Raw genomic sequence first — 22,867 nt, 5'->3', positions numbered from 1 at the left:
TAGTGTGCTGTACCACGTTGCACTGCCTGCCCAGTCATATTCCTCTATATAGTGTGCTGTACCACATTGTGCTGCCTGCCTTGTCATATTCCTCTATCTAGTGTGCTGTACCACATTGTGCTGCCTGCCTTGTCATATTCCTCTATATAGTGTGCTGTACCATGTTGCACTGCCTGCCTTGTCATATTCCTCTATATAGTGTGCTGTACCACGTTGCACTGCCTGCCCTGTCATATTACTCTATATAGTGTGCTGTACCACGTTGCACTGTCTGCCCTGTCATATTCCTCTATATAGTGTGCTGTACCACGTTGCACTGTCTGCCCTGTCATATTCCTCTATATAATATGCTGTACCACGTTGCACTGTCTGCCCTGTGATATTCCTCTATATAGTGTGCTGTACCACGTTGCACTGCCTGCCCTGTCATATTCCTCTATATAGTGTGCTGTACCACGTTGCACTGCCTGCCCTGTCATATTACTCTATATAGTGTGCTGTACCACGTTGCACTGCCTGCCCTGTCATATTCCTCTATATAGTGTGCTGTACCACGTTGCACTGCCTGCCCTGTCATATTCCTCTATATAGTGTGCTGTACCACGTTGCACTGCCTGCCCTGTCATATTCCTCTATATAGTGTGCTGTACCACGTTGCACTGCCTGCCCTGTCATATTACTCTATATAGTGTGCTGTACCACGTTGCACTGCCTGCCCTGTCATATTCCTCTATATAGTGTGCTGTACCACGTTGCACTGCCTGCCCTGTCATATTCCTCTATATAGTGTGCTGTACCACGTTGCACTGTCTGCCCTGTCATATTCCTCTATATAATATGCTGTACCACGTTGCACTGTCTGCCCTGTGATATTCCTCTATATAGTGTGCTGTACCACGTTGTGCTGCCTGCCTTGTCATATTCCTCAAATAAATAACGTTGTAAATAATAGTTTGTGCTTATTTATTCTAAACTCAATAGTCAAAATAATGAAGGGTTCCTCTTCATATAAATTAGGGAATTTTGTTATAATTTTAAAACCTTGATGTGCACATAAGGGCTCCCATGAGCCTCTTCTCAAATAACTACACATTAATTCACGCCAGGTGATCAGTATTACCACAGTGATCACCTGGCTATTAAAACTTATATATGGTCTTTATTTTAGAGAGGGGATTCTGTGATTTAAAACAAGGGTCTTGCGGTCTCTAGGCCTTTTTGATGGTCTATTATAAGTTCCTATAGACCCCTCAGTATAAAACAAATCATTAAAACAGTATTTACCATGATAGTAAACAAAAAATTGTGTGTCTATATTTTTAAACTCTATAGTGAAAAGAAGGGGTTATCCTCATATAGATAAGGGCCCTTTGGTATATTTATATAACTTCGGTTTGCAAATGGGGCTCCCATGAGGCTCTGCTCAAAGAAAGTTTTCTTCTGTGAAAAGCACACTGGTCTAAAAGAGGCTGCCTCCAGGTGGTAAATCGCCATAGAACAAGCCACTGAGCTGTTGTTCGTTCCTGGTAGAGCGCTTCTCTCTTTGTATGCAAATTATTATGACCCTGGGGAAGTCTCCCTATGGGTGATGGGGGAAACCAGACGTGGACTCCTTGCCCAGTGTGCTTAGAGGAATGTGGCTGCACCTCACTGACGAGGCCCATAGGAGGCCGAAACGATCGTCTGGGGTTGTCATGTTCCTTGTTCAGAGGAGAATTGCCTGGTATTTCGGGGCTGGACTGACCTCACTTGGCGGGATCAGACTGATATACTTCAGGAAAGTTTTCTTCTGTGAAAAGCACACTGGTCTAAAAGAGGCTGCCTCCAGGTGGTAAATCGCCATAGAACAAGCCACTTAGCTGTTGTTCGTTCCTGGTAGAGCGCTTCTCTCTTTGTCTGCTCAAAGAAGTGCATATTTATTCACACCAAGGGGCCGAATTATCAAGCCCTGAATGGAGCTTGATGCCCCAGTTCCCGCATGAACCTTCAGGCTTGCGGAAACAGCAGTTTGGAAGCATCGGTCTTAAGACCGCTGCTCCATAACTAGTCCGCGGCCTCTGAGGCTGCGATCTGCAATCTGCCCGATCCTATACGATCAGGCTGATTGAAACCCCGTGCTAGCGGCCGCAAATTTGCAGGGGGCGGCATAGCACAATCAGTTCTGGTGAACTGCTTGTGCAATGTTAAATGCCGACAGCATGCTGTCGGCATTCAGCGATGTCTGACGGACATGATACGCTACAGCATATCATGTCGGACAAACATTGATAAATTGGCCCCCAAGTTATCAACATTACCACAGTGATCACCTGGATTTTAAATTTATTTAAGGTCTTTATTTTATAGAAGGACAAAAATACACTTTAGGAGTCTTTTAATTAAGTAATTTGAAATAATGCTCTGTTATCTGGACACTGACAAATGTATCATCATTTATAGTGACAATATGTCTGCCTAAGGTGTGCCAAACCCAGGTGAAATTTGATGGACAAGCACAGCTTATTCTTACAGTATATACAGTTAATGAAAAACAGCTTTAATTATTTTGAACTTTAAAACGTGTCATTATTTGTGAAAAATGTTTAGAAAAAGTGGTTAAGGGTTTTAAGGTTAGAATGAATTGTGTAGTTTAATGCTCCCCTACCCCACCCAGCATAGCAATGTAGCAGTAACGTTACAGAAAAGCTTTATTTACACTCTTTGCTAGTGCATAGAATCTGCAATACTTGTCCTGTAACTAATATAAGTATGTAAGTTATAACGTGATTATGAACAAAGAGGAAAGTGTTTTTTTACATGAACTTTTGAGAAAAGGGAATGTGTAAGCAGACTTAAGTTAACTTACGCCTAGATTTAGAGTTCTGCGTTAGCCGTCAAAACCAGCATTAGGGGGTCCTAACGCTGGTTTTGTCCTACCGCTGGTATTTAGAGTTTTGTAGGTAAGGGTCTAACGCTCACTTTCCGGCCGCGACTTTTCCATACCGCAGATCCCCTTACGTCAATTGCGTATCCTATCTTTTCAATGGGATCTTTCTAACGCCGGTATTTAGAGTCTTGGCTGAAGTGAGAGTTAGAAATCTAACGACAAGACTCCAGCCGCAGAAAAAAGCCAGGAGTTAAGAGCTTTCTGGGCTAACGCCGGTTCATACAGCTCTTAACTACTGTGCTCTAAAGTACACTAACACCCATAAACTACCTATGCACCCCTAAACCGAGGCCCCCCCCACATCGCCGCCACTCTATTAAATTTTTTTAACCCCTAATCCTCCGACCGCACACCGCCGCAACCTACATTATCCCTATGTACCCCTAACCTGCTGCCCCTAACATCGCCGACCCCTACATAATATTTATTACCCCCTAATCTGCCCCCCCCCAACGTCGCCGCTACCTACCTACAATTATTAACCCCTAATCTGCCGACCGGACCTCACCGCTACTATAATAAATGTATTAACCCCTAATCCGCCTCACTCCCGCTTCGCAAACCCTATAATAAATAGTATTAACCCCTAATCTGCCCTCCCTAACATCGCCGACACCTAACTTCAAGTATTAACCCCTAATCTGCCGACCGGACCTCACCGCTACTCTAATGTATTAATCCCTAAAGCTAAGTCTAACCCTAACACTAACACCCCCCTAAATTAAATATAATTTTATTCTAACAGTGGCGTCACTAGGGGGGGGGCGGGGGGGGCGGGCCGCACCCGGGTGACACCCTCCAGGGGGTGACACCAAAAAAAAATTTTTTTTTTTTTTTTATTTTTTTTTAAATTTTATTGAAATTCAAAGAAATACAATGTTGAGATGCATAGATTATTTTATTAGAGGCTGGCATTTGTGAACATTAGTGGGACTGGGGAAGTTGTAGACACACAATTTTTTTGCCCCTTGAGCCAGTGCTGCAATTTCAACAAATAGTTTTCCCGGCTGCTTTTGCTTGTTTGTACTTTGCTCCTCCCCTGCCCAATTTCACTATGAATGTTGTGGGTGTGCCGTGGGGCTTGCAAAGTTGCGCTGCTAGCCTAAACCTGCCTGCCTATCTGTGCTCACTGCTCAGTGACATGCGGCCCAGGGCTGTGCACTGACAGACTTGGAACAGAGTCAGAGAGCAGAATTTTCATAGTTTGCGCGCCTAAACCTTTTCTTCAGTGATTTATTTTAGAGTGCTCTGTTTATCTTTCATTTGATGTTCTGCTGAGCCAGGGAGCAGCTCTAGGCATGAGCTTCATAATTAATGCAGTGCAGTTTACATATTTTGTATGTGTGTGTCTGAGTTTTTGTGTGTCTCAGTGTTTTTGTGTGTGTGTCTGAGTGTGTTTCCGAGTGTTTGTGAGTGCATCTGAGTATGTTTTTAAGTGTGTCTGAGTGTTTGTATGTGTGTTTGCCTGTGTTTTTGTTTGTGTCTGCTTTCTGGGGGGGGGGTGACACCATGACTTACCGCACCGGGTGACACCAACCCTAGTGACGCCACTGTATTCTAACAAAATAAAATAATTCTTATTAAATAAATTATTCCTATTTAAAGCTAAATACTTACCTATAAAATAAACCCTAATATAGCTACAATATAAATAATAATTATATTGTAGCTATTTTAGGATTAATATTTATTTTACAGGCAACTTTGTATTTATTTTAACTAGGTACAATAGCTATTAAATAGTTAATAACTATTTAATAGCTACCTAGTTAACATAATTACAAAATTACCTGTAAAATAAATCCTAACCTAAGTTACAATTAAACCTAACACTACACTATCAATAAATTAATTAAATAAACTACCTACAATTATCTACAATTAAATCAACTAAACTAAATTACAAAAAATAAAAAAAGATTACAAGAATTTTAAACTAATTACACCTACTCTAAGCCCCCTAAAAAAATAACAAAGCCCCCCAAAATAAAAAAATGCCCTAACCTATTCTAAAATAAAAATTTAACAGCTCTTTTACCTTACCAGCCCTTAAAAGGGCCTTTTGCGGGGCATGCCCCAAAGAAAACAGCTCTTTTGCATTTAAATAAACATACAATACCCCCCCAACATTACAACCCACCACCCACATACCCCTAATCTAACCCAAACCCCCCCTTAAAAAAACTAACACAAAGCCCCTGAAGATCTTCCTACCTTGTCTTCACCACGCCGGGTATCACCGATCCGTCCAGAAGAGGGTCCGAAGTCTTCATCCTATCCGGCAAGAAGAGGTCCAGAAGAGGCTCTGAAGTCTTCATCCTATCCGGCAAGAGGAGGAGATCCGGACCGGCAAACATCTTCATCCAAGCGGCATCTTCTATCTTCTTCCATCCGGCGTGGAGCGGGACCATCTTGAAGCAGCCGACGCGGATCCATCCTCTTCTAATGACGTCCTAAGTCCGAATGAAGGTTCCTTTAAATGACGTCATCCAAGATGGCGTCCCTCGAATTCCGATTGGCTGATAGAATCCTATCAGCCAATCGGAATTAAGGTAGGAAAAATCTGATTGACTGATTGTTTGTTTGTTTTTTTTATAATTTAGTTTAGTTGATTTAATTGTAGATAATTGTAGGTACTTTATTTAATTAATTTATTGATAGTGTAGTGTTAGGTTTAATTGTAACTTAGGTTAGGATTTATTTTACAGGTAATTTTGTAATTATTTTAACTAGGTAGCTATTAAATAGTTATTAACTATTTAATAGCTATTGTCCTTGTTAAAATAAATACAAAGTTGCCTGTAAAATAAATATTAATCTTATTTATATTGTAGCTATATTAGGGTTTATTTTACAGGTAAGTATTTAGCTTTAAATAGGATTAATTTATTTAATAAGAATTATTTTATTTTGTTAGAATAAAATTATATTTAACTTGGGGGGGTGTTAGTGTTAGGGTTAGACTTAGCTTTAGGGGTTGATACATTTATTAGAGTAGCGATGAGGTCCGGTTGGCAGATTAGGGGTTAATAATTGTAGGTAGGTGGCGGCGACGTTGGGGGCGGCAAATTAGGGGTTAATAAATATAATATAGTGGTCGGCGGTTTTAGGGGCAGCAGATTAGGGGTACATAGGGATAACGTAGGTTGCGGCGGTGTACGGAGCGGCAGATTAGGGGTTAAAAATAATATGCAGGGGTCAGAGATAGCGAGGGCGGCAGATTAGGGCTTAATAAGTGTAAGGCTAGGGGTGTTTAGACTCGGGGTACATGTTAGGGTGTTAGGTGCAGACTTAGGAAGTGTTTCCCCATAGGAAACAATGGGGCTGCGTTAGGAGCTGAACGCTGCTTTTTTGCAGGTGTTAGGTTTTTTTTCAGCTCAAACTGCCCCATTGTTTCCTATGGGGGAATCGTGCACGAGCAAGTTTTTGAAGCTGGCCGCGTCCGTAAGCAGTGGCGGTAAATATACCTGTACGCTCCCTTTTTGGAGCCTAACGCAACCCTTCGGAGAACTCTAAATACCAGCGTTGTTTAAAAGGTGCGGGGGAAAAAAACCAAGCGTAGCTAACGCACCCCTTTGGCCGCAAAACTCTAAATCTAGGCGATAGTATTTATGAAATATTTTCATTTTAATTTTGTTTATCTATATTTTACATCACTGTCTTTTCTCTATTATAGCATGCTGCAGCAAATTACATTTTACTACAAATAGGGTAAGTTACAATTATCTTAAAAGGATGACAATATATAAAGAAAAAACGATTTAACTGCAGTCTAAAGAATCATTAAATACAGTAGAATTGCATAATCAACACACGTATAATGAAATGACAATGCAAAATAACTTTTTTCTGACAAATTTCAAAATGTACTTCAATTTGCTGGCATCCTGTATCATATGACATTCATCAGCTAATATGACAAACTCATATGTATACACTGAACTTTTGCACATACTCAGTAGTAGCTGGTGCCTCAGACTGTGGGGGATATCTATCAAGCCATCAACTGTGTTGCATTTGCCAGCATCAATACGCTCGCCTAACATCGCCGCCGCGGATCTCAATACGCTCTCTTTAATTTATGAAAAAAGCCGGTAAAAAGAAGCGCACCAAGTGCCATGCGATGAGCAAGCAGACTGTTGTTAACTAGCAGTCATCGATCTTGCGTCTATTCGGCTTTTTCCCAACTTTATTCATACCCTGTCACTAAACGCCACCACTATACTAAAATGTTTAACCCCTATCCTGCCGCTCCCCGACATCACCGAAACCTAAATAAAGTTATTAACCCATATTCCGCCACTCCCCAACATCGCCGCAACCTAAATAAATGTATTAACCCCTATCCCGCCGTTCCCCGACCCCGCCGCAACCTAAATAAATGTATTAACCCCTAAACCTCTTGCCTCCCACATCACCACCACTAACTAAATCTATTACCCCTAAACCGTCAGCCCCCCACATCGCCATAAACTAAATTAAGCTATTAACTCCTAAACCTAACAAGACACTAACTTTAAATTCAAATTAAAACATCCCTATCTTCAAATAAATTAAAACTTACCTGTAGAATTAAAATAAACTATTTTAAACTATTAATCAACCTACTCTAACTATTATCCTACAATTAAATTAAACTACCAATTAAATAAAATAAATTACATATTAAAAAAACCTAACCCTATTCAAATTATTTAAATATACTATTAAACATTATTAAAAGTACTAAATTACCAACAACAAAAAAATGCCCCAAAGAAATCAGCTCTTTTACCTGTAAAAAAAAAAATACAAACACCCCCCAACAATTAAACCCACCACCCACCCAACCAACCCTCCAAAAAAATAACCTATGCTCCCCATTGCCCTGAAAAGGGCATTTGTATGGGCATTTGTATGGGCATTTAGCTCTTTTGCATGCCCAGATCCTAATCTACAAATTAAAACACACCCAAAAAACCCTTAAAAAAACCTAACACTAACCCCCGACGATCCACTTACTGTTCTTGAACCTAACACTAACCCCCGACAATCCACTTACTGTTCTTGAACCTAACACTAACCCCCGACAATCCACTTACTGTTCTTGAAGTCCCGCTTGAAGGATCCATCCAGTCAGAGAAGTCCTCAGGCTGCAAGAAGTCTTCATCCAGACGGCATCCAGCTGGATGAAGATGGAAGATGCCGCCCCGGAAAGATTTCTCCGGCTGGATGGATCCTTCAAGCGGGACTTCAGGAACTGTAAGTGGATCGTTGGAGGTTTTTTTAAGGGTTTTTTTTGCGTGGGTTTTATTTTTAGATTAGGGTCTGGGCATGTAAAAGAGCTAAATGCTCTTTTAAGGGCAATGCCCATACAAATGCCCTTTTCAGGGCAATGGGGAGCTTAGGTTATTTTAGATTTTTTTTATTTAGGGGAGTTGGTTGGATGGGTGGTGGGTTTAACTGGTTTTACAGGTAAAAGAGCTGATATCTTTGGGGCAATGCCCCACAAAAGGCCCTTTTAAGGGCCATTGTTAGTTTATTGTTGGCTACAGGTTTTTTTTTTGGGGGGGGAGCTTTTTTATTTTGATAGGGCTATTAGATTAGGTGTAATTCTTTTTTATTTTTGATAATGGAGTTGTTGTTTTTTTGTAATTTAGTGTTTGTTTGTTTGTTTGTTTTTTGTAACTTAGATTTTTTTGTGGTAATTTAGTACTTTTAATAATGTTTAATAGTATTATTAAATAATTTGAGTAGGGTTAGGTTTTTTAATATGTATATTATTTTATTTAATTGGTAGATTAATTTAATTGTAGGATAATAGTTAGGGTAGGTTAATTAGTTTATTTTAATTCTACAGGTAAGTTTTAATTTACATTAAGATAGGGATGTTGTAATTTTAATTTAAAATAGCGGCTTGTTAGCTTTAGGGGTTAATAGCTTAATTTTGTTTATGGCGATGCGGGGGGCTGACCGTTTAGGGGTTAATTGGTTTAGTTAGTGGTGGTGATGTGGGAGGCCAGAGGTTTAGGGGTTAATACATTTATTTAGGTTGTGGCGGGGTCAGGGAGCGGCGGGATAGGGGTTAATACTTTTATTTAGGTTGTGGCGATGTCGGGGAGCAGCGGGATAGGGGTTAATACATTTTATTTAGGTGTTGGCGATGCCAGGGGCGGCAGATTAGGGGTGTTGGTTTATGTTAGGGTGTTAGGTGTAAACGTTACTTGTTTTCTACCATAGAAATCAATGGGTTATATTTCTTTGTCTTGCAGCATTGAACATAAGATTTCGCTGCTTTCAGACTCCCATTGATTTCTATGGCATCCGCGGCCTCCAGGGTGACGGATTGAAAACCAGGTACGTTGCGTCCAAATAGCCGCGAGCGTACTTGTTAAAAGTTTGATAACTTGGAAAAAGTGTCAGATAGAGCCAAATGTGTATTCGGAACATCTGTAATGACGTAAGCATCGAATTGAGACTGGCGGATAGTATGTTACGTCACAAATTTCAACTTTTGCCGGTCTGTAGGCTTTGATAACTAGGTCGGATTAATTTTGCAAAAATTATGATGCGAAATTCTGGCGTATTTGCGGTTGACACGTTGATAGATAGAACCAATGTGTATATAAAGACAGTCTGATAATAGAAGTAAATTGCAAAATTTCTTAAAAACTGCATGCCCTGTCGGAATCATAAATGTTTAAATTTTTATCTTAGTGTCCTTTTAAACTAGAAATATTAATACGGTGCCTGCAGCAAAATTCAGTGTCATTGTTGAACGTGATAAAATTCTTCTTGAATGAACATTTACCAAAAACCACTTGTTTTTATGTTAATAAGTATAAAAAAACACCTATAAATTGTCCTTGGCATTTATTTGTTACCACATCAATACTTCATTATATATTTTTGCATCACTATACAAAATAAATGATAATGGTGATAATAATCATCTGTAGTTGTTTCAGCAATAATGTGTAATATGTACATATGTGGCTTAAATGTATAGCTCTGTATACTGTATCTGCTTACTGTATAAACTTCCAGTATTCCAACTTGTCCAAAGTGTCTTGTCCATTGCAGGCACGTCTCATTGAGTATTGTGATTTCTTCAAACTCTTTTCTCACTGTAAATTATATTTATATATAAAGAAAAATTACAGCTCTTATAATATTACTTACAAAAATGACCATTATCACTATAAATTGATAAAACAACTATAACTATAAAGTGTATATGCAAACAAAATAACTGTTAATGTATTTAGAAAACTATAAATGTCCCTTCTCTCAAGCTGTAATAAAAAAAAATAGTACAATGTACAGTGCAATGAATCATCTTTGTAAACTATGCCAATAGATCTGAGTTGGATGCTTATTATAGGTATATTACAATATACTGGTCAATTTCCTGTACATTCCAGGACATAAAAGGCTTTTTGTTTGGGTATAGGGTTGGTAATCAGGTTTAGCCAATTTCTCTTAGGAAGTTTCTTTGAAGCACCTGTAAACATAGCTTTTTTGTGTCCTTAATAGATATAAATAGAATTAGCAATTTATTTTATAGAGATAAAAAATATATAGACAATTCTATATCAATTGAGCAGATAATTTATATATCTTGACAAGCAGGCTCCTTAGTTTTAATGCTGACCCACAAAACAATGATAAAGTGACTGCCGGCTGCACATGCCAGATGTTTCCTTAGACAAACATCCAGGCTGAATGGCTAAACTCCCTCTACAATGGAATGTGGCTAGTGATGACATTGTACTCTAAAATATCCTCATATTTTAAATAGAGATTATATTTTTTAGTCATCTTTTAACAGATATGCGGCATCACTTTCAAGTGATTTAGCATTTGAGTATCATGTCCCTTCAAGTTTAACCTTTTTAATATATAGAAACCTCTGAGCAATGGGGAAACAGTTATACATTTAGCATTTGTGGATACATTTTTGCACCTCAAAATGTTACTGTCTACAGCAACCGCTGGATAAAAAGCAAAGTGATGTTTCAGTAGCAGGTAGTGAATAAAATAATCCAAAATACAACACTGCAGTTTTTGTGTTATTTTTTTTTTTTTTTTTTTTTAAATATAGCGTTTTATAGGCAATAAAGACTGCAATACTAATAAAAGAAGGTGTTACCTACTAGCTGTTTGTAGTGATATATTCATTTTTAGCTTTGGAAGTTCAGGTGAAACAGCTATGACTGTTACAGTATAATTGGCTCCTGGGAAAAGATTTAAGCAGATGGTGGGAAATTCACTGTCTGTAGTAACGTTCAGAGTCATCTCATGAATAAAATCCTTTTTGTGCCACCTTGTTCCTAAAATGATGAGCTTTTAACCAAGTGTGAAAAAAAGTTTTAATTGTATTTTATTCAAAACAAAACAGAATTTATATATCTAAAAGTATAATTGTCCTGCTTACCTCATAGAATATAGTCCAATCTAATACTTCAATACTTTTCTTCCATCGTAGGCATGTATCATTGAAAACTGATAGGCTGCTTATTAAATCTTCTTTTACTATTGGTGAAAATGAATCAAATAATAAATAGTTAATAGTACACAATTTAGTGCTCTACAAATAAATAATTATGATAGTTATAATATTTAAAGGGACACTGTCATCTAAAATCACAATGCACTGGCTTGTCAATGCATAAGTCTGTTCTTTTTATTGGCATAAAAGTATACAAAAAAACTCTTTAAAAGCATTATATTTCATTTATGTATCTATATCTTACTTTTGTGTAGCGGGCCTAGGATCCAAGTACTTTACCCACCCCAAGTACTTTACCTTTAAAGGGACAGTCTAGTCAAAAATAAACTTATGTGATTTTAAACAACTTTCCAATTTATGTTTATCATCAATTTTGCTTTGTTCTCTTGGTATTCTTATTTGAAAGCTGAACCTAGCTCACCCAGGACATACTTGAAAACGAGAGAAATCTCAATGTATCCTTCCTGGTAAAATATTTTATAAATAAATAAATATGCCTACCTACCTCATATGCTCATGTATAAGCCCTTGAAGGCCGCCTCTTACCTGAATGCATTTTAACATTGTTTCACAACTAGAGGGTGTTAGTTCATGTGTGCCATATAGATAACATTGGAGTTACGTAGGAGTCAACACTGATTGGCTAAACTGCAAGTCTGTCAAAAGAACTGAGATAAGGGGGCAGTCTGCAGAGGCTTAGATAAAGGTAATCACAGAGGTGAAAAGTTTATTATTATAACAGTGTTAGTTATGCAAAACAGGGTAATGGGTAATAACCCCTAATCTGCTGCCCCCAACATCGCCGCAACCTACATTACTGTTATTAACCCATAATCTGCTGCCCCAATGTCGTCGCCACCTACATACACTTATTAACCCTTAATCTGCTGCCCCCAATGTCGCTACCACTATACTAAAGTCATTAACCCCTAAACCTAATCGTAAATCTAACCCTAACTTAATCCTAACCCTAACACTATATAACTTTAACATAATTAAAATAATTCCAAATAAAAATTACAATTAATACCGAAATTTTTCCTATATAAAACTAAATAAATACTTACTGTAAAATAAAACCTAAGCTAGCTACAATGTAACTAATAGTTATATTGCATCTAGCTTATGTTTTATTTTTATTTCACAGGTAAGTTAGTATTTATTTTAACTAGGTAGACTAGTTAGTAAATACTATTTACTAACTACCTAGTTAAAATAAATACAAAGTTACCTGTAAAATAAAACCTAACCTATCTTACAGTAAAACCTAACACTAAAATTAAATAAATGACATTAATCAGATCACAAAAAATAAACACTATATTACACAAAATAAAAAATAAATTATCAAATATTTAAACTAATTACTCCTAAACTAATAGCCCTATCAAAATAAAAAAGCCCCCCCAAAAACTGCCAATAGGCCTTAAAAGGGCATTTTGCGGGGCATTGCCTCAAATATATCAGCTCTTTTACCTGGCAAATAAAAATACAAACATCCCCCCAACAGTAAAACCCACCACCCACACAACCAACCCCCCCACATAAAATTCTATCTAAAAAACCTAAGCTACCCATTGCCCTGAAAAGGGCATTTGGATGAGCATCGCCCTTAAAAGGGCCTTCTGCTCTTTTACATTGCCCAAACCCTAAGCTAAAAATAAAACCCACCTAATAAACCCTTAATAAAACTTAACACTAACCCCTGAAGATAAACTTACAGTTTTGGAAGACCGGACATCCATCCTCATCCAGCCGACAAAGTTCTCATCCAAGCGGCAAGAAGTCCTTAACGAAGCCAGGAGAAGTCTTCATCCAAGCGGCAAGATGTCATCATCCAGACGGCATCTTCTATCTTCATCCTTCCGGCGCGGAGTGGGTCCATCTTCAAGACATCCAGCGCGGAGCATCCTCTTCATACGGTCCCAGCTGTACACTGAAGGTTCCCTTTAAAGGACGTCATCCAAGATGGCGTCCCTTGAATTCTATCAGTTAATAGGAATTAAAGGGTAAAAAATCCTATTGGCTGATGCAATCAGCCAATAAGATTGAGCTTCAATCCTATTGGCTGACCCAATCAGCCAATGGGATTGAGCTCGCATTCTATTGGCTGTTCCAATCAGCCAATAGAATGCAAACTCAATCATATTTATCTGACCCAATCAGCCATTGGGATTGAGCTTGCATTCTATTGGCTGTTCCAATCAGCCAATAGAATGCGAGCTCAATCCTATTGGTTGATTGGATCAGCCAGTAGGATTAAAGCTCAATTGTATTGGCTGATTGCATCAGGATTTTTTACCCTTTAATTCCTATTGGCTGATAGAATTCTATCAACCAATCAGAATTCAAGGGATGCCATCTTGGATGACGTCCCTTAAAGGGAACTATCAGTGTACGGCTGGGACCGTATGAAGAGTATGCTCTTCCCCGGATCTCTTGAAGATGGACCCGCTCCATGCCGGAAGTATGAAGATAGAAGATGCCGTCTGGATGAAGACTTCTGCCCGCCTGGATGATGACTTCTTGCTACTTGGATGAAGACTTATCCCGGCTTCATTGAGGACTTCTTGTCGCTTGGATGAGGACTTCGCCGGCTGGATTAGGGTTTGGGCAATGTAAAAGAGCTGAATGCCCTTTTAAGGGCAATGCCCATCCAAAAGCCCTTTACAGGGCAATGGCTAGTTTAGGTTTTTTAGATAAAATTTTATTTGGGGGGTTTGTTGTGTGGGTGGTGGGTTTTACTGTTGGGGGGGTGTTTGTATTTTTATTTGCAAGGTAAAAGAGCTATCTTTGGGGCAATGCCCCGCAAAAGGCCCTTTTAAGGGCAATTGGCAGTTTAGTTTAGGCTAGTGGTTTTATTATTTTGGGGGGGCTTTTTTATTTTGATAGAGCTATTATATTAGGAGTAATTAGTTTAAATATTTGATCATTTCTTTTTTATTTTGTGTAATTTAGTGGAGGTTTTTGTAATTTAGTTAATTGTATTTGATTAATGTAATTGATTTAATTTTAGTGTAATGTTAGGTTTTACTGTACGACAGGTTAGGTTTTATTTTACAGGCAAATTTGTATTTATTTTAACTACGTAGGTAGTTAGTAAATAGTTAATAACTATTTAATAACTAATCTACCTAGTTAAAATAAATACAAACTTACCTATGAAATAAAAATAAAACATAAGCTAAATACAATATAACTATTAGTTATTTTGAAGCTAGCTTAGGTTTTATTTTACAGGTAAGTATTTAGTTTTAAATAGGAATAATTTAGGTATTTGTAATTTTTATTTGGAATTGTTCTAATTATGTTAAAGTTAGTGGGTGTTAGGGTTAGGGTTACGTTAGGGTTAGACTTAGGGTTAGGTTTAGGGGTTAATAACTTTAGTATAGTGGTGGCGACATTAGGGGCAGCAGATTAGGTGTTAATAAGTGTAGTTAGGTGGCGGCGATTTTGGGGGCAGCAGATTAGGGGTTAATAACAGCAATGTAGGTTGCGGTGATATTAGGGACAGCAGATTAGATAAGTGTATGTAGGTGGCGACAACATTGGGGCAGCAGATTAGGGGTTAATAATATTTAACTAGTGTTTGCGATGCAGGAGTGTGGCGGTTTAGGGGTTAATAGGTTTATTATAGTGGCGGCGATGTACGGAGCATCAGATTAGGGGTTAATAATTATATTTTAGTGTTTTCTATGCGGGAGGGCCTCGGTTTAGGGGTTAATAGGTAGTTTATGGGTGTTAGTGTACTTTGTAACACTTTAGTTATGAGTTTTATGGTACAGCTTTGTAACATAAAACTCATAACTACTGACTTTCAGGTGGCGGTACAGATCTTGTAGTTATAGGCTGTACCTCTCACTTTTTGGCCTGCCAGGCAAACTCGTAATACCGGCGCTGTGGAAGTCCCATTGAATTGCTATTAGAGAGGCTTTTCACTCAGTTTCAGGGCTGCCTGCAGTTTGTTTTTGTTTTTTTATGGAGGTCCAAGATTGTTTTTTTTCTGGCCCTTTAATTACTTCAGGTAATTTATCAATTTTATAGTAATTTCTTAATATTTTTTCTTCTAATTCCATACTATTCCTCTACCCCTTTCGTTTCACTTTAATAAAAAAAAAAATAACCGTGACTTTAATGATTTTAATGTAATTTATCACTTTTACTTTTTGACATTAACATTATATTAAAGGGTAAATAATGTCCTTGCTTTCAATACATTCTTGACACGTTAACTGCGCTGTAACAATTTATGCACTTTAAAATGTTACTTTGTATAAAGAAAACAAGCAATGACAACACTTTATGGTTATTTTTCCTGCAGGTACAAGATAATTAACGTTAGTAATTTAGCTGGAATTACAGCTGAAAATGGTACACGAGTCATACTGTAATTCCTGCAAAACAACATTCTATATTGTACATACAAATATAGTTTCTATATAAGTCATAGTCAAAAACTAATAACCATCATTTTATTGACCTGATATTACCCATTTTGCTATTTTAAATAACAAAAGCAATGGTGTGTCCCAGTGACGTGCAGTGACGTCAGAGACTGGTGAGGCAGTGGCTAGGATACGCCTTCATTCTTTAGATATCCTTTGTTGAAGAAATAGCAATGCACATGGGTGAGCCAATCACATGAGGTATCTATGTGCAGCCACCAATCAGCAGCTACTGAGCATATTTAGATATGATTTTCAACAAAGGACATCAAAAGAATGAAGAAAATTAGATATTAGATATAAATTGGAAAGTTGTTTAAATTTGCATATGGGTTTCATATGGGTTTCATGTCCCTTTAAATGGTGTCTTGGAAAACTGGTCAACTTAGTAAACATCTGATTTTAGTCTAAAAGGATTGTAACAGAAACTCTTGCCAGATAACACAATGCTTGCTCTGATTATGAGATCTAGAAATCCATGCCCATTAAAATATGTTTAAAACATACTTTTTACTTTAACCCCTTAATGACCGGACCATTTTTCAATTTTCTTACCCTTAATGACAATGGCTATTTTTACATTTCTGCAGTGTTTGCGTTTAGCTGTAATTTTCCTCTTACTTGTTTACTGTACCCACACATATTATATACCGTTTTTCTCGCCATTAAATGGACTTTCTAAAGATACCATTATTTTCATCATATCTTATCATTTACTTTAAAAAAAATGATAAAATATGAGGAAAAAATGGAAAAAAAACACTTTTTCTAACTTTGACCCCCAAAATCTGTTACACATCTACAATCACCAAAAAACACTGATGCTAAATAGTTTATAAATTTTGTCCTGAGTTTAGAAATACCCAATGTTTGCACGTTCTTTGCTTTTTTTTGCAATTTATGGGGCAATAAATACAAGTAGCACTTTACTATTTCCAAACCACTTTTTTTCAAAATTAGCGCTAGTTACTTTGGAACCCTGATATCTGTCAGGAATACCTGAATATCCCTTGACATGTATATATTTTGTTTTAGAAGACATCCCAAAGTATTGATCTAGGCCCATTTTGGTATATTTCATGCCACCATTTCACTGCCAAATGCGATTAAAAAAAAAAAAAAGTTAACTTTTTCACAAATTTTGTCACAAACTTTAGGTTTCCCACTGAAATTATTTATAAACAGCTTCTGCAATTATGGCACAAATGGTTGTAAATTCTTCTCTGGGATCCCCTTTTTCAGAAATAACAGACTTATATGGCTTTGTGGTTGCGTTTTGGTAATTAGAAGGCCGCTAAATGCCGCTGCGCACCACACGTGTTTTATGTCCAGGAGTGAAGGGGTTAATTAGGGAGCTTGTAGTGTTAATTTTAGCTTTAGTGTAGTGTAGTAGACAACCCCAAGGCCCATTTTGGTATATTTTATGCCACCATTTCACCGCCAAATGCGAGCAAATAAAAAAAAACTTTACATTTTTCACAATTTTAGGTTTCTCACTGAAATTATTTACAAACAGCTTGTGTTATTATGGCAGAAATTGTTGTAAAAGCTTCTCTTTGTTCAGAAATAGCAGACTTATATGGCTTTGGCATTGCTTTTTGGTAATTAGAAGGCCGCTAAATGCTGCTGCGCACCACACGTGAATTATGCCCAGCAGTGAAGGGGTTAAATTAGGTAGCTTGTAGGGAGCTTGCAGGGTTAATTTTAGAGATCAGCCTCCCACCTGACACATCCCACCCCCTGATCCCTCCCAAACAGCTCTCTTCCCTCCCCCACTCCACAATTGTTCCCGCCATCTTAAGTACTGGCAGAAAGTCTGCCAGTACTAAATAAAAGAGTTTTTTTTTTTTTTTTAAATAAAAATAATAAAATATTTTAGTTGTGATGAACCCCTTCCTTAGCACCAACCTCCCTGATCCCCCCCCTCCAGCTCTCTAACCCTCTCCCCTACCTAATTACCGCCATCTTGGGTACTGGCAGCTGTCTGCCAGTACCCAGTTTGGTCCCACAAACCAAAGTATTTTATTTTTAACTTTTATTTTTATTTTTAATTATTTCTGTAGTGTAGCAGCCCCCCCACAATACCCCCACCCCCTCCCCCTCCCAGATCCTTTTATATGGAAAAAAAAAAATTTTAACTTTTTTTCCCCCTTCCTAACTTCATTGGTGTCAGTGTGGCTAATGTGTGCACGTGCACGTGCGCCCACATGCACACGCGTCTACGTGCACGCCCTCGTGCACGCGCGCACACGCTCCCTCCTCCCACCCGGTCAAACGGCACCATCGCTACCAGTGCAGAGAGGGCCACAGAGTGGCTCTCTCTGCATCGGAAGCTTGTAAAGGGGTATTGCAGGATGCCTCCATATCGAGGCATCACTGCAATACCCTCAGAGCTGCTGGAAGTGGTTGTGATCACTTCCAGCACTCTGTTAGACAACTGACGTACCAGGTACGTCTATTGTCATTAACTGCTTGTTAATGCATGACGTACCTGGTACGTCAGTTGTCATTAAGGGGTTAAAGGGACATGCCACCCACATTTTTTCTTTTATTATTTATAAAGAGAATGCAATTTTAAACATCTTTCTAATTTACTTATATTATCTAATTTGTTGTATTCTCTTGATATTCTTTGATGAAAAGCATATCTAGATATGCTCACAAGCTGCTGATTGGTTGCTGCACATAGAAGCCTCGTGTGATTGGCTCACCATGTGCATTGCTTTTTCTTCAACTAAGGATATTTTAAAAATGAAGCAAAATAAATAATGGAAGTAAATTGTAATGCTGTTTAAATTCCTATTCTCTATCTGAATCATGAAAGAAAGATTTTGGGCTTAGTGGCCCTTTAATGCTGTAAATTATGCTTATAGATTCTTTCATTACATAAGGGATGAGAGAGTCAGAGGGGGAGGAAGAGAGACAGAGAGAGAAAGAGACCATGGGGAGAACAACACATAAGGAGAGAGATGGATAGATAGAGAGAGAGACACACACACACACACACACACAGGGGGGGGGGGGGGGGGGGGGGTCGAGGGACCACTGCATTTTAAAGTAATAAAACAGCAGAGCTACAGAGAGTTTAGAAAGTAAGACTATACATTAGTACAGAGGCAAGCTGCTAAGTTAGTGGGTGTAAAGTTTGAGTAAACAAAATACAAAAACGACCCTGCTGTAAAAGAGTAAAAAAAACACTAAACCACATTCATTAAATTATCATTTTCACTAACAGAATCCCTTTTTAGTAAAATCTTACTTCAATAAGATGTGGCTAAAACAGTGTTCTCTGTGCCTCTCTCTTCCTGCTCTGTAAGGATTCAGGAAGTGAGAGTGGCACATTCCACTGCACTTAGAGGGGAAGAACAGAACTCTCTTTTTCACTTTAGCAAAGCTAGCAGGTTCACAGGACAGCAACAAAATATATGAAAGTTTTTTTTTCCGTTTTTTGTTTTGTTTTATATGATTTAACATCCAGCCCCAACCCTATGTTCCACTTACTAATGCCTCTCGCTGGATTGGTTCCGCCCAAATAGGACTGCCTCAAATAAGCAGTTAATGGGCCATGCAATGATCTTAACCACTTGCATCCAGTAGGTGGCGCAGAATGTTGTGTAATGATGGGCAGACCTGCTTGTGCCTCTTCATTGCACAACATATAGCTGTGAGAAAAAAAAATGCTGGGGGAAAAAAATACAATTTTTTTTTTTAAAGCCAATAAAAAAATATATATTTTTGCCCATATGAGAGGTGAAGCACTGCCTCACCTGCCTCTAGTGACTGCACATCACTGGTGTGTCCCCATGTCTCAGTGTATGAACATTTAGCCATAATCATTTAAATTATTTTTTCAGTCCATTACATAGAAAATGTTGAATAGATTTAAAAAAAATAAAAACTTCCATAGCCACATATTTCTGATTCTGTCATAAAAAGAGAATGTTATCTCTGGTTGGAAGCCCAACAATATACTTAAGGCTGTGACACACTGCAAGCGGAGCGACGCGAGGTGAAGCAGCTGCTTCGCTCCGCGTCGCATCGCTTCTGAAGTTCAGATATTTCATCTTTGAGCGCTCAGCTACGCGACCTGACGCAACAGAGTGCTCAGAGATGAAAAGGCAAGACACACTGAGCGCACACAGCTGCATGTACACGCTGCACGTCGCTCTGCTTGTAGTGTGTCACAGCCTTCACTGTGGCTTCAGGGGAGTAACTCAGTTCCTCACTGGGCCATAGGTCAAATGATACAGTGGGACCCCTATTTCTACAATGCCCTTTCTGCAATTAGCAGAACCAGAGGACAAACATTGCACAGCCTTCCTGTGCAGATATCATGGCAAGTTTTTCTGTATAACACTGTGACGACCATCTTGGAAACCTGATGTCACCATATTGTAAATGCAAATCCATACACATTCCTTAAAATGTGAGGCCTTTTCCTTAGTGGGCATCGGAAATGAGGGCCAAATATGACGCAGGTGAAGCCCAGGCACAAGCAGGCCACCTTGTAGCAACACTACTACTGATTGCAGGGCCTAAAGGTGAGGGCTGGTCTCCTTCACCTCTACTACCTAATATTACTTTGTCTGACCAATTGACCATATTGAAGAAAAGCTTAATATTAAGAAAGCTTAAGAAAGATGCAAACAAAATGCTTTCTCCCTCAAATAAAAATCTTTTGTTTTTAACTGGTAATTATTTAAAGGGCAGTAAACACCTTGTAATTACAATGATTTATGCTTCTGTTATCTTGCAATGCATTGACAGATCATGTGAGTGTTACAAAAATAAATGCATTAATACCTTGATTGATGCAATTGTTTTTAAATAGCCAAACTCCATCTACAAATTTATTTCTGCTATCAGTTTTGGTTTTAGTTCTCTTGGTTTCCTTTCTAAAAGGTGAGCGCAGGAGCGTGTGTCTTTAGCAATCTGGCAGCAGTATTTGCAACAATGTTTATAGCAATTGTATACATTGTTACAAACACTGTTGCCATAAACTGCTAAATACATGTGCAAGCTCCAATCAACCTAAATTGTTTTGTACTTTAATAAAGGATACCAGAAGAACAAAGAAAATGTAAAAAGATAAGTAAATTAGAAAGTTGTCTTAAAGGCACATGAAAAACAATTTTTTCTTTCATGATTCAGATAGAGAATACAATTTTATAAAATGTTCTAATTTACTTCTATTATCTAATCTGTTTCATTCTCTTGGTATCATTTGTTGAAGGAGCAGCAATGCACTAATGGTTTCTAACTGAACGCATGGGTGAGCCAATCACAATAACTATATATAGGCAGCAACCAATCAACAGCTAGAACCTAGGTTCTCTGCTGCTCCTGAGCTTGCCTAGATAAACATTTCAGCAAAGGATTACAAGAGAAGGAAGCAAATTAAATAATAGAAGTAAATAGGAAAGTTGTTTAAAATTGTATGCTCTGTCTGAATCATGAAAGAAACATTTTGGGTTTCATGTCCCTTTAAATTGCATGCTCTAATTGAATCATGAATGTTTCATTTTTACTTTACTGTCCCTTTAATAAAATGATTATGGATTTAATAAAATGATTATGGATTAATGTCATTGAATTTTTTACAAGATTATATACATATATCTCAAAGGGTTATAAGCACCTTTCATAAGGTAAGCATAACCTTAAAGGGACAACGTACTGTAAAATTGGTTTCCCCTTAATGTGTTCACAGTGACTACATATTTTGTATGTATTCAAAATAGCTACCTCTGCTAATTGAGACCACAACCCAATGAAATGGGCTGAGCTTGTATGGAGAGTAGAGCGTATTAGCTTATCTTCCTATGTTTACACATAATCCTCCTTATCTCTCTATACACATTGAGACCAATACTAAGAGCTTGATGGTAACAAATTCTCCTGCTCGGAGAGAAATTGTAATGCAGACTTCACAGGGGCTGAACTCACTGAATGCTATAAGAAAAAGGGTGGAACTTGGAAGACCCAGAGACATGAGAGATGCCTTTCATAAAGCTCAGATGAGATGAACGAAAATGATTGTCCAGCACTGAGAGATTTCTCACAAAATTCTATACAGGCAAATTTTGCTATACTTCTCTAAGGGGTGTTGTCTGATTTTTTTTGTATAACACAGCCCAGTGCAAAATAGCACAGCATGACATTAAAGTATATTACTTTACACTTCAGATTGGGTCTTTAGATTTAGATATAGCACTGATTTTACAAATTCTGATTATGTTTTGATCATATTTTGTAAATTTGAAACAAATGAATATCATACTTTGTGTATTTTTCTGTATCTTTTACAAATTACATTAAACTTTGCATTTGCTCTATTGAAAATGAAAATGAAAAACTGTCTTCAAAAAGTGGGAGGGACATGGGAGTTCTCAGGGTTTGTCTGAAGCTCCCTTAAAATTCTTGTAGAAAATGCTGTAAGCATTTTTCACAACCTGGTCTCACTGAATTATCTTGCCAGCTGCACACAAGTGACGTTTGCTTAAAATTCATAATACACTTATTTTACTGACACAAAAGTAATATATACTAAAGTACGTCTAGATTTAGAGTTCTGCGGCCAAAGGGGTGCGTTAGCTATGCATGCTTTTTTTCTCCCGCACCTTTTAAATACCGCTGGTATTTAGAGTTCACAGAATGGCTGCGTTAGGCTCCAAAAAGGGAGTGTACAGGCGTATTTACCGCCACTGCAACTCTAGATACCAGTGTTGCTTACGGACGCGGCTAGCTTAAAAAACGTGCTTGTGCACGATTCCCCCATAGAAAACAATGGGGCTGTTTGAGCTGAAAAAAAAACTAACACCTGCAAAAAAGCAGCGTTCAGCTCCTAACGCAGCACCATTGTTTGCTATGCGGAAACACTTCCTATGTCTGCACCTAACACCCTAACATGAACCCCGAGTCTAAACACCCCCTAACCTTACACTTATTAACCCCTAATCTGCCGCCCCCGCTATCGCTGACCCCTGCATATTATTATTAACCCCT

At 38.1% G+C, this 22,867-nt stretch overlaps 1 protein-coding gene across 1 annotated transcript in view; it reads right to left on the bottom strand.

The window, feature by feature from the left end:
- The window catches only part of SUSD1 (sushi domain containing 1), a 365,105-nt gene that overhangs the window by 164,296 nt on the left and 177,942 nt on the right, over window positions 1-22,867 (bottom strand). The window contains 3 exon segments of the mRNA XM_053700012.1: window positions 9,937-10,032; window positions 11,062-11,251; window positions 11,343-11,440. Coding sequence (XP_053555987.1) covers window positions 9,937-10,032; window positions 11,062-11,251; window positions 11,343-11,440 — 384 coding nt within the window.

This window comes from Bombina bombina, chromosome 2 (assembly GCF_027579735.1).
Source record: "Bombina bombina isolate aBomBom1 chromosome 2, aBomBom1.pri, whole genome shotgun sequence".
NCBI lineage: Eukaryota > Metazoa > Chordata > Amphibia > Anura > Bombinatoridae > Bombina > Bombina bombina.
Note: the sequence above shows the minus strand (reverse complement) of the source record. Positions and strands in the feature narration are given on the sequence as shown.